The sequence below is a fragment of the Erithacus rubecula genome (genome assembly GCF_903797595.1).
Source record: "Erithacus rubecula genome assembly, chromosome: 5".
Lineage (NCBI taxonomy): Eukaryota > Metazoa > Chordata > Aves > Passeriformes > Muscicapidae > Erithacus > Erithacus rubecula.
In genome coordinates, this window is record NC_136687.1 from 7827674 (window position 1) to 7839229 (window position 11556).

General features: G+C 35.4%; 1 protein-coding gene across 2 annotated transcripts in view; it reads left to right on the forward strand.

Annotated features, from left to right (window-relative positions):
- GRK4 (G protein-coupled receptor kinase 4) overlaps positions 1–10145 on the forward strand; it is a 36608-nt gene extending 26463 nt beyond the window's left edge. Inside the window, exons 11-16 of one of the 2 annotated variants that reach the window (XM_079305881.1) lie at positions 1815–1904; positions 2465–2673; positions 3469–3606; positions 4195–4332; positions 6244–6366; positions 7763–10145. In XM_079305881.1, the coding sequence (XP_079162007.1) occupies positions 1815–1904; positions 2465–2673; positions 3469–3606; positions 4195–4332; positions 6244–6366; positions 7763–7816 (752 nt within the window). In that variant the 3' untranslated portion in view covers positions 7817–10145. Of the gene's footprint in view, positions 1–1814; positions 1905–2464; positions 2674–3468; positions 3615–4194; positions 4333–6243; positions 6367–7762 lie in introns of those variants that run through there. The other variant, XR_013774269.1, reaches the window with a different exon arrangement.
- The last annotated feature ends 1411 nt before the right edge of the window (positions 10146–11556 follow it).

Here is an 11556-nt window from a genome sequence, read left to right on the forward strand (position 1 = left end):
GTAACTGCTGAGCATTTTAGTTGAGGAAAAACTGTTTCTGAAGTCATTAGGCACAGTAGTTTTTTTCAAAGTCAGCATGTTCTGACTGATACATTTCAAAAAAGATTATGCTTGAGAGAAGTCACTTTCCATGAGCTAAAGCTTTGCTAGACATCAAATGCATTCTTTAATTTTTCTCTCCAGCAATGTCTTGGAAAAGCTGAAGGCTTCTTTGAGGAAAAATATACCCTTGCAGGACTGCACTAGAATGCTTCCTCTCTGCCAGGGATATTTTGATCTGGTTCCAGAGAGCACAGGATGCTAATTAGAAAATCGCTTCAGGAGCTCAGATCTTGCACTTGAAAAGGGGTTCATCAGATGTCAGGCAATACAAGAGCATCTGAATGTGTTTAAAATAGCATTTGCTGCTCCAAAGCATTTACTTATTTCTAACCAGTATATAGAGTGGTACTTGACTTTCTCCTCTCTCTCTCTCTCTCCATCCCCTGATTATCTAACACATGTACATAAGAAATTAATGTGCTGTTAACTAATATTGATGCTGCAGAGGTTTTTGAATGCACAAAGGTTAATAGGGCACTGGAATGAGCTGCCCAGAGAGGTGATGCAGTGTCTGTTCTTGGAGGCTTTCTAAGTAAGAATTTAAAAAGCTTTGGATACCTTGGGCTGCCTGCTTGCTCAGAAGGTTTTACTGGAGGCCTTCTTAAGTCCCTTTCAGCCTGAATAATTCTGTGAATCTCTGCTGTTTCTGTAAACAACAGTATCCCTGCCCTTATAACTAATATTAGAAATAAGCATGGGTTTTGCTCTTCTTTTCTTTTTTGGCAATGAATACTTCTACAAAAGTGTTTTAAAATTGAATTGAAAATGTAATTGTCCTTCTGTCTAGACTTCCACATTTTTATTAAGAAATGTGTTTTAAAATTAAAATGTCAATACCATTCTTGCCTTGAAATGTACTGAATGTGCTTGAAACAGTTCATGAGTTTATCTAACAAAGAGCTATACGTGTCCATGGGAATGTGAGGGAGAGTGGGGTGGATTTATTCCCATTGTCCTGCTTGGACTGGTGCATGACAAACCAGTCTATTGTCAGATGATTCCTCTGTTAGAGGTGCAGTTCTAAAGGCCATGTGTGATAGGGGAAGGTCATCAACTCAAGAAATTTGACTGATAAAGTGCAATACAAGCTGTTTTCCACTTAGGAGTGATTAATGAGAAGAATAAATCTCATAATTGAACTGAGATGTTACAATATAAATAATTCTGAGTAGATTATTGAATGGGCTGCTCTGGGTTTGGGGTGGGAGTGGGGTTAGCAATTCCAAGTACTCATGTTTGACATTATCGGGGTACTTCATTACAGGAAAACAATCTCTCTCATTGCAGGCTACAGTTTTCTCAGATTTGGAATAAATTGGGTTAATTTTGAAGTTTCATTAAGAAGTCAGAAAGCTAAGTGCTTGTGGTGGGGATAGAGAATGGAAAACCACAAGTTTCTGATGCACAGATACAGCATCTGAAATGAGCATTTCTATTTGTCCAAGAACAGCAGCCTATGCCAAAGCTAAAAATGAGAGTGCTTAAGAGCAATTTATTTTTGCATGACCTTCAGAAAATCAGTTATATCTATGCTTCTTTCTTCACAATTTTAAGGAGCTGAATAAAACACTCTTTTAAACTTAGGGCTGTATGAATGTTTTGATACTTTGCAGTGGGATTTTTTATGAGCTGTGCAATATAAAATTTTGTTTTAAAAGTGATAATATTCATTATTTTTGCTGACTATGTATAATTTATTTTAACATAAATAGGACATATCAGGATTTCAGATCTTGGATTAGCTGTGCAGATTCCAGAAGGTGAAACTGTCCGAGGACGTGTTGGGACTGTTGGTTACATGGGTATGTAAAACATCCTTTGCTAGTTACAATTTACCAGAAAATTTGCTTCTTTGAATATAAGAACTGTATTAGCCTGGATTAGTTACTAGACATGTTATGGGAAGAAGAAAGGTTATAAGTTATAATATGCATTTGTAGATGTTAGTACTTAATTATAAGCCTACTGATAAACTTGAAAATTTAACTGAAAATTCTAGCTTTAGGCAGAACTTTAGGAAAGTACCCAATTTTTTCTGAAATTAAAAGAGATTTATAGTCACAGGTAAACAGAAAAATTACTGTGATAATACATTTCTTTCCATGCTTTGAAAAACTTCATTCTCAGGGTTGGTTTTTTTTCATTATTTTAAGAATACTGATTTTAAGCATTAAAGAAATTCACTTTTTCTCTTGGATATAAGCAGAGTTCTCACTGTAGAAACTAGAATTTCTTCAAAGTACAGAGGAGTCACATAAACATGTCTGCACAGTGCCCAAAGAGAGTACCTGAGAGTTTTTCCAATATACACAATTAGTCAATTTAAAGTGAAATGTTGTGGGTGTATGTTTTTGTTTTGTAGCTCCAGAAGTGATCAAAAATGAAAAGTATACATTCAGTCCGGATTGGTGGGGTCTTGGCTGTTTGATTTATGAAATGATTGAAGGACAGTCTCCATTCAGGAAGCACAAGGAAAGAGTTAAACGGGACGAGATTGACCGGAGAGTAAAGGAAGACCAGGAAACATACTCAGACAAGTTTTCAGAGGAGGCAAAATCCATCTGCAGGATGGTGGGTGAAGAGACGTAGAGGTTTGAAAATTAAATTTCTAATCCTTTTAAAGAGACCAACTACTTTATTTTAAAATCTTGAAAATTTTTCAGAACTGGATTTCTTGAACCTTTCTTTAGCTCACATGAAAGTTTGTGATTATTCATGAACTGTTCAGTTATCAAACTTCAAGGATTCAGAATTTTTCTCAAGATGAAGGAAAGCTGCATAAATTGATTATTCATCACATGAATGAAATGGTCTAGTACTGCTTGACCACTCGTAATTATAGATGGAGTACAATAGGATGCTCAGCTTGGACACTGCATGGGAGCAAGTGGCTGAGTAGTACACCAGTTTCTTCACCTAAAACTATCTACAAGACAATGGCTTTTTATTTTTTTTCTATCTTGTCTGTTCTCAAATTTATACAGAAAACTTGTGAAGTTTTCTGTATAAGTTCATGCAAGATATGTGCATTACTTAAGTCCATAGGAAAAAATATAAAGTCTGCATTTCCTGAAAGGAAAGCCTTCTGCAGAGTCTGTACTATAAAGTCTTCTCAACATGGCATCAATTAACATATTTTCTTATAACTTTGGACATTGTGTGCTTTCAGGGTTTCTTTCCTCTATTGAAAATGTATTTGTTCTCAGAATGTTGTTGTTTGGGCTTCCAGTTAATTTTGATACATGATACATTTATTTAATAAGAGGCAAAGTAGTAAAATAAACTGATTGAAAGACATTGTATGTAGATTTTTATTTTAGTTGTGGGATTGTATCACAGATCAGCTTTTTTTCCATGTATCTGCAGTTACTTGCTAAGAATCCAGGGGAACGACTGGGTTGCACTGAAGGAGGAGCTGCTGTTGTAAAGCAACATCCTATTTTCAAGAACATCAACTTCAAGAGGCTGGAAGCTAACATGTTAGAACCTCCATTCTTGCCAGATGTAAGTAGGTGAGACAGATTTGATTAGTATCTAAAAAGGCAAGAGCTGTCATAATTCTCTATTAGTAATCATATGAACTCCAGAGAAACCTTTAAAGTTAGTTACATTGGTGGGAGAATGCCATTGGAGCTATTGATGGTAACTAATTGTTTTCATCTGAGATCACAGAACAATTTACAATAGTGTTATTTCCCTAGGGAGCTTTGTATCTGATTTCTTAGCCCTTAAAAGTCCACTTCCATTGCACAGAGGCAGAAGGAATAAGGAATAGCTTTGAAGAAAATACAGAGTTGAAAGGAAGGTGACAGAAATAAGTGAATTATGATAACCATTAAGAGATCCAGACAAGCTATTTCTGGCTTTGATATTTCTTTTCTGTTACTTGCAGGATGGATAGAATTGCTCAGGGGCCTTATGAACAGAGTCTTTGTATTTCTGCTCCATAGAAAAGTATAATTTGGTGATCAGCAATGTGAAATGTAGAATTGCAGACATTTTGCTCCCTTTTGCTCATCTAGGAAAAATAAAACCAAACTAAAAGTCCCCAAAACCAAAACTTTAATGAAGCAATCTTGTATTGTACTGCAGCCACGTGCCGTTTATTGTAAGGATGTCCTGGACATTGAGCAATTCTCAACAGTAAAAGGAGTGAACCTGGATACCACAGATGATGACTTCTATTCCAAATTTGTGACGGGTTGTGTCTCAATCCCTTGGCAAAACGAGGTATGTCCATTTCACAGAAGATTATTTTCTTTAGTACAGCAGTATAGAATATTTAATAAAAGATATAATTATAATGATTATCTCTTGGAGATAGGAAGAGTTTTTTGCTTTAGACTTCTTTGCTGGGAGGCTTCAGATTTTTTTCTTTTCCCAAAACATAAACAACTTGCTAAAAACTGGCATCTATGGTAAATTTGCATAAACAAAGTCTGGCATCTTGTCATCATAGGCACAGCTTACAAAACAGTATCAGTAGGACCACCCTTTCCTTGTTTTTCAGTCACATGCTATTCAGTATTGCTGTTCACAGGAGAGGGATGGAATGTTATTCCAAGTGTTCAAAAGCAAATAGGTGCAGTGCAAGCTGTTTGTGTGTAGCCTGTGTGTGCATCAATAGAGTATCCAAGTGACAGTAATACAGAATTGCAGACTCACCTTTTTCAAGGTTTTCAAAACAAACAATTCAATATCAGTTGAGTCAGAGTTTCCCTTGTAAGTTTTTTCATGTGCCTAGTGAATAAATATTCCAGTAGTTTGCATAGAGTTCTAAAATTTTGCTGCCTCTGCATGGAATTCAAATACTCTTTACTGTTGCAGCAAGAGCACTTAGTAACAATTACTTGAAATTGTAGTTCTTGTTATGAATGCCTTCCCCCCATTATAATTTATTTGTCACTGGATATAATTCTGAAATTACTATAGTCTTGAATTCTACTAGTGTCGTTTATCTTCCAGTATGATTGCATTTTATTTAAACACAAAAAGAACACAAAAAGATGAGCAATTCTGGAATAATTTGGAGGAAGTAAAAAGTACATCCCCTTTTGTTTTCCTTTGGTTTTTTTTTTGCTTTACATTTAGAAGGATATTTGAAAATGTCTCATTTGACAGAAAATTTTCTCTGAGAAACAGTGAACCTTGGAGAAAGAAGTATTTCCTTTACTATGTTGTAATTCTGAACTTCAGAATATGATCTAGTCATTAAAAAATGCACTGCAGCTTAATAACTAATCCTGCAGAGACGGATAAAGTTGGAAGTAGTTGTGGATTCTTGTGATAGCAGTTCCTTTTCTTCAAGAAAGTACTGCAGATTTCATTGCACATTTGTGCTTTTTCTTTTAATTCATGTTACTGAACTTTCCTTCAAATTTTTGCCTCTGAAGACTTTCTCTCACCATTCCATAATTTACCCAGTGTCATGGTTTACAACAAAAGCAGGCTGAGTTTCTTCTTATTGGTCTTTATGCCCTCTCTCCCTCTACAAGATATATTCATTTGCCTGCCTACTGTTGTCAGATATGTGTACCACTTACTGGTAAATGCCAGCTTTATTTGGGCATTAGCCACTCCCCCTTCTGACCCTGCCTGTTGGTTACATTTTGGCATTCATTCTTCCTGCTGTTCTTTCTGTACCCAGTTATTGTGGTTTTATTTCTTTTGTTTCTGTGTACACAAAGATTATTTCAAAATCCCTTGCTTCTCTCCAGAGACCCATATTTATTATATCTTTTTTTTCTCCTCCTGTGTCATATTTATTAATTAACTTCAGTCTAAGGCATAGAGATAATACATTTTTTAGGCTGGACTGCTCTAAAATGACCAGAATACCTGAAAATCTGTTTCTGGTTCTAAAAGCTTCTCTTTATTGCATTATGAGCAGAAGAAAGGCAAGAATGCAAAAAAAAGCAAGGGAGCACCTGACACCTGTGTGAATGCTCTCATTGCTATTCATTAGTTGGTTGAGTGCACAAGGAGAGTCAATGTCAGTTTTGTGCTCCTTTTGGAGACTGTGGTGTAGTTTGACTGATGAATTTTTCAGTGTTAGTACCCAGCCAGAGTAAATAGATATTACCTGGAACTTGTTTGAGAGGCTTTTATGGATATTTCATTTATATTTCATATGTTTTGAAGATGATTGAAACGGGATGCTTTGAAGATATCAATGCATATGAAACTGATGGTACTGTGTCACCAGACAGAGAGAAGTCTCCTAAGCCAAAGAGAGGCTTCTTTCACAGACTTTTTAGTGGAGAGGTAAGAGCATTTATTTTCTTTCATAAGAAAATTAACTTACATTCTTTTTTTTTAAATCTGTGATAAGAAAACCAAGTTGTTCACTGCATAATAAAACTAATGAAATCTGTTTTGTTATGGCTTTGCCTCCACTGCCTTTCAGAAATTAAGGCAATCCCTGTAACTCCAGGAAGCTTTCCTACCTCAGCTTTCTGTCCTCCTCCAGTTACCTGGGAAAAAGGTAGTGGGTTCTGTTAAAAGCTGTGCTTTAGACCTTCCTTTGCTAAAGAGATTAGTTTGGCTTTTGCTTCTTATATATTTTATCATTTTTAATGAAAACTGTCTTCAGACATAATTGAGGCCCTGTGTAAAAACTAGTAATAAATAAGTTTATAAGCAAAAAGAAGTATATATCAAATAAGTAAATAAGTAGAAATAGCCCCAAAATAAATGAGAAGCATTATGAAATAAAATATCTTAGGCAGTTTAATGCCTTCACCAAAACAACCTAATAGATCTTTACATAGCTGGCAATGCACAGCCTTTTCTTACACACAGACTTCTACTCTTTAGTAAAATAATTTCTTGTTCAGAGAATTGAGTATTTACCACCTAGAAGACACATCATGTATTGTAATTGTCTACAGGATGTAAGAAATAGACTGTTTGTAAAGGTTTGCAATTGACAAATACAATTTTGCTTGCTCAGTGTGCCTGCACTTAGAGAGGAATTATCTAGAGAAGCCTGAGTATATTCCAATAGTGAACACTTGGGTAGAAATTACTTTTGCTTTCAGGCAGAAATGGGATTTAAAAATTGCTAGGTGCATACCGTTAAGTAGCCACAGCAAGGCTGAGTATTAAAATTGCATGAAGAAATTTTTTGTCTTCAGCTGGCAGTTCACCTTTCTAAAATGGTACAATGCTAATGGAATCCATGATAGTACTGTCATTTTTAGTTCACCTTTTCAAATACACTTTTCCCCCACTTTGAATAATGGAATAGAAGGGATGGTTGAGTGTACTAATATTCTCACATAGCTAAAGTTAAAGCTTGTGTCTTTCCCAGCCAAAAATCAGCAAGATTCATATTGTCCCAAGATATGGTTCTATGTATTGAGAAGAAGTCCTAAAAAATGAATATGGTTTAAGAGTTTTAGTTGGTTTTGAAGTAATAGGACTGCAGTTAATTGTCTTGTGAAGTTAAAAGAAGGAAAGAATGATAATTGAATTTTAACAACTTGAGATTTGGAGTTGAGATTGTGGATTCTTTTGAGTTTCCCAAAGCATTTAGTTAGGATGGAATAAAATGTGCTGGAAAAAGACTCACCCCCCAGCCTTTCTGTGCCCCTTATAACACACAATAAACAAGAGTGTTAGTTCTGCAGCTGAGTGGTCTGTTTGTCTTCACTTGCAGGTCTGCTTTAAATCTGATTGCAGTGATGATGAGCAGGAGTCCTCCAGACTTTAAATCATTTTATGCTCATCAGAAAGGATGAGCAAATGTTAATGTTTTATATCTCTGTAGCAAATTGTATTATATATATTTTTTATCTGAGTTCAAGGATTTTTGTACATTTGTACTTCATTTGTTTTAAGATGTATATTTTCACTAAAGCTTAATTGTACAAAAAGCAATGAGTGCCATTTGAGTGAGTGTGTTTCTGTATGTATTTGATTTATCTTGATTTCTTTTCCCAGTGGAACGAATCTGGAAATACTAAAAGGATTTTAAAGCACAGAGATAACATCTATGGCATCACTGTAACTTGACTTTGTATGCTCCTGGTAAAACTCTTCTTGATCATTAGGATCTTGATTAGCAGTTTTCTTAACTGTAAAATTGCTGTACTGATGAATTTGATAATTCTGGTATTATCCAGCAGCATGGCAGTGCTATTACCTAATGTATCTCTCAAGCAACTTCTAAGTAAAAAAAGGGATTCAGTGCACTGCACAGTGGTCAGCTTTTAGGAATTGCTCTTTATTATCAGGCGCTGTAGAATCTCTTTCTGTATTTCTGTATAAAGAGAACTTTGAACATTTTGCATAATCCTGTAACAAGATGAAGTATCCCATTCTTCTCTTTTCTACCCATCTTACACATCCTCTCCATTGACTTTCTTGGCATGAACCATACATGTTGACCTATCCCAAAATTTTATAACTATATTTTGAAAAATTTGTTGTCTTTACTGAAAGGATTTCTTTTTACCTGTGGGGACATAGTTTTATTCTATTTTCTGTAAATGAAATTGTTTTTAACTCCATGTAGGATGTTACATTTTTATAATTGGTTAAAAAACAAAGCATAGGCTCTTCTTACTTATGTCTTCTCTGCTTATGTTGTAATATGCAATGTTCTAGGGTTTACAGTGATCACTGCCACTGGGGGAAGGGAAAGGTAGCATTAAGTATTGAATTTAATTATGTAAATATTTTCTTTCTTGTAGCCTTTTAAAACAGAACCATTAAAACATGCCTTTAATGATTACTTAATATAGACTTGGAGCTGGTATTGAAGTTTATGATTACCTGACGTCCATTAGTAAAACTGACAAAAGCTGTTTTGAAGCTAGGCAAGCTTCCATTCTTCTGGACTCACAGTAGGTCAGACCATTTATTTTGTAAAGTTTCTAGTAAAACTATTAATCTGGGTATGAGAGTCAATTTAAAGAGCACATTTCATTAAGAGCCTCTTCTGTTTTCAAAATTGAATTGGGTACTTGAAATATAATGGAATGCCATTGGAGTTTGAGACAAGATTTTAGTTTCATATTTTGTTCTGCAGTCTGAATATTTGTCTCAGTTGTGCATGCCTTTTTTTTCTTTCAAATTTCTGGGGCACCAACCAGACCACATATGTATTGTACACACAGAGCAGCCAAATAGTCCCCCATCTCAAAAAGGCCTCTCTTGTTATCTGTAGACCCACTGGAAGAAACTTCAGCTGCTTTTGAGAAACTCAAGATATATTTGATGTTCATGCCTATCATCAGGTTTTAATTCACAGTGTTTGGTCTCTAAAGACAAAGTTTTAATGGATTAGAATTTGAAAAAATTGAAAACCAGTATGTTGCAGAATCCTGCTGGGGCTCATCTGGTGTCTCTCTGAAATTGTTCCTCTTGGCTACTGTGCCACAGAAAGAGGGATTCGACTGTTTTCCTGTGTTTTCAGTGCATTTTCCCTCCAGTCTAAAACAGTACACAAGACAGCAAAATTACTCTTTTGGAGAGTACAAAGGGAGAAATTGGCAGAGGGTGAGAGAGTTTGAATGAATTACTGGAAGATGGTCTGATGTAATATTGAAGGGATGGGAGGCTTGACAGAAATATCTGAAGTAAGGGTGTTGGCTAGAACCATTATGTGTGAGACAATGAGCTGGCAGTCTGACCTGACCCTCTTTATTTTGAACCACAGCAATAGAAGAAGTCTAAAAAGATGGGAATGGAAAAATGTGGAAGGAACAAAAGTGTTTTATAAATACCTATGTGATTGGAGAAGTTATCGTTTCTCTGATTAAGTGTTTAAATTTTTAAGATCTTAGGTTTGCTATTCTGAGGCAAAGGTGTCTGTATAAACAGCAGACATACAGGGTGATCAGCTGGATTTAATGTCCATGTAGAGTAACTTGAAATTTGGGCAAGAGTACCATGGACACAAGCTGAATAATTTTTATGGAGAAAGTACAGGAATTTGTTTTAACAAATCAGAAAAAAAAAAAAAATAATTTATCGTGTATTTCAAATTTTCTTTCTGTATTGGATGGAGAGGAATCCTAACTTTAAAGAAAATAAAACCAACTTCTCTGTTTTGGAGTGTTGAGACTTCACACATATTTTCCAGGAATCTGTGATGAAAGAGGGCTAAATGAAGAGAAAAGGGAAATTGTTCCTAAGAAGTGGTTATTTATGTCTGCTTCTTTGGATGAAGGAACTCCTTGTAAAAAAGTGAGGATTTATTTGTTTTTATGAAGACTTCCTTCGTTTAATTTCACAAGTTTTTTCTTAAGTTCAGGAAAGTATTGCATTGTTTTTCAATGAGTACATGTTTGCAGAATAACAACCTAAATTCCATTGGGTTTGGGGTTTGGTTTTTTGTTTTTTTGGGTTTTTTTTTTGTTTTGTTAGTAGATTGGTTCTTCCTCTGTAGGCTCGAGATGGCATTATTGTACTATAAATTTGTCCCTTTTGGCTGGAAATACAAGCACATAATAAATGACTAGATCTTATCTGGTGTGAATCCCCTGAAAAGTTATAAAAACCAAGGAACTGGAAGGATCAGCAATCAGCATAACTCTTCTTATACAGTACATAGAGGGGAAGAGGTTATGCTATTTAATCTAAGGTTGATTAGCATTGGTTTAAGGTCTTTACTGAAGTACTGGGAGCTTGGAGATGCATCTTGAAAGCAAGGAAAGACTAAGGAGAGGGGAGAACACCTGAAAGCAAAATATCAGTGTGAGAAATTTAATGTGAACTTATCTCTTGATATTTTTTTTAGGACAAAACTGGGACAAAGAAGGGGGGAAATAGCAGATTATGTTTACTGATTATGTAGCCTTCCAAGAAACTGTTGGGGTGGGATGGGGGAAGACAATGTAATTTATTGCAATTCAGCATGACTTCATTCTCTAGCCCCATGTGTTAGAAGGCTTTAATAGAAGTGAGACAATCCAATGTTCTACTGGTGCAAGATTTGGAAAGACCTATGGAATTCCATGGAATTATTTGCATGATATCAACCCTCCTTTCCTGTGGTGTGTGTTTCCAAGCATTTGTGTATGCAAATCTTCATGTCTGCTTGTGCATACCTCAAACCTCTCTATTTAGCTCAAAATTCAGAAACTGTGAAGCAATGTACCAGTGTCTTATTGGTTTACTTAATGCTTTTCAATGTTGTGACCAGCAGAATAGAATCTTCATGCCTCAGGGTTTTGTTTTTATTTTTTATTAAAAAAAGCTGTCAGCTTCCCCCTGCCCCCTGAGGTGTGTTCATAATAGAGATGGTGTTGTTTCTGGACCATAACAACAACAGAACTGTCTTAGCTGAAAAAATGAGCACTTAAAACTCATAGTAAGTAGGAAAAAAACCTGTTATATCTGTAACAACAAAAGAATTATTGACAAACCTTAGCCTTAACTAGTTCTTGTCTCTTTTTTCCCCCCAGATCATTCTTAAAACAGTAGTCCTGAATGGTTTTGAGTATG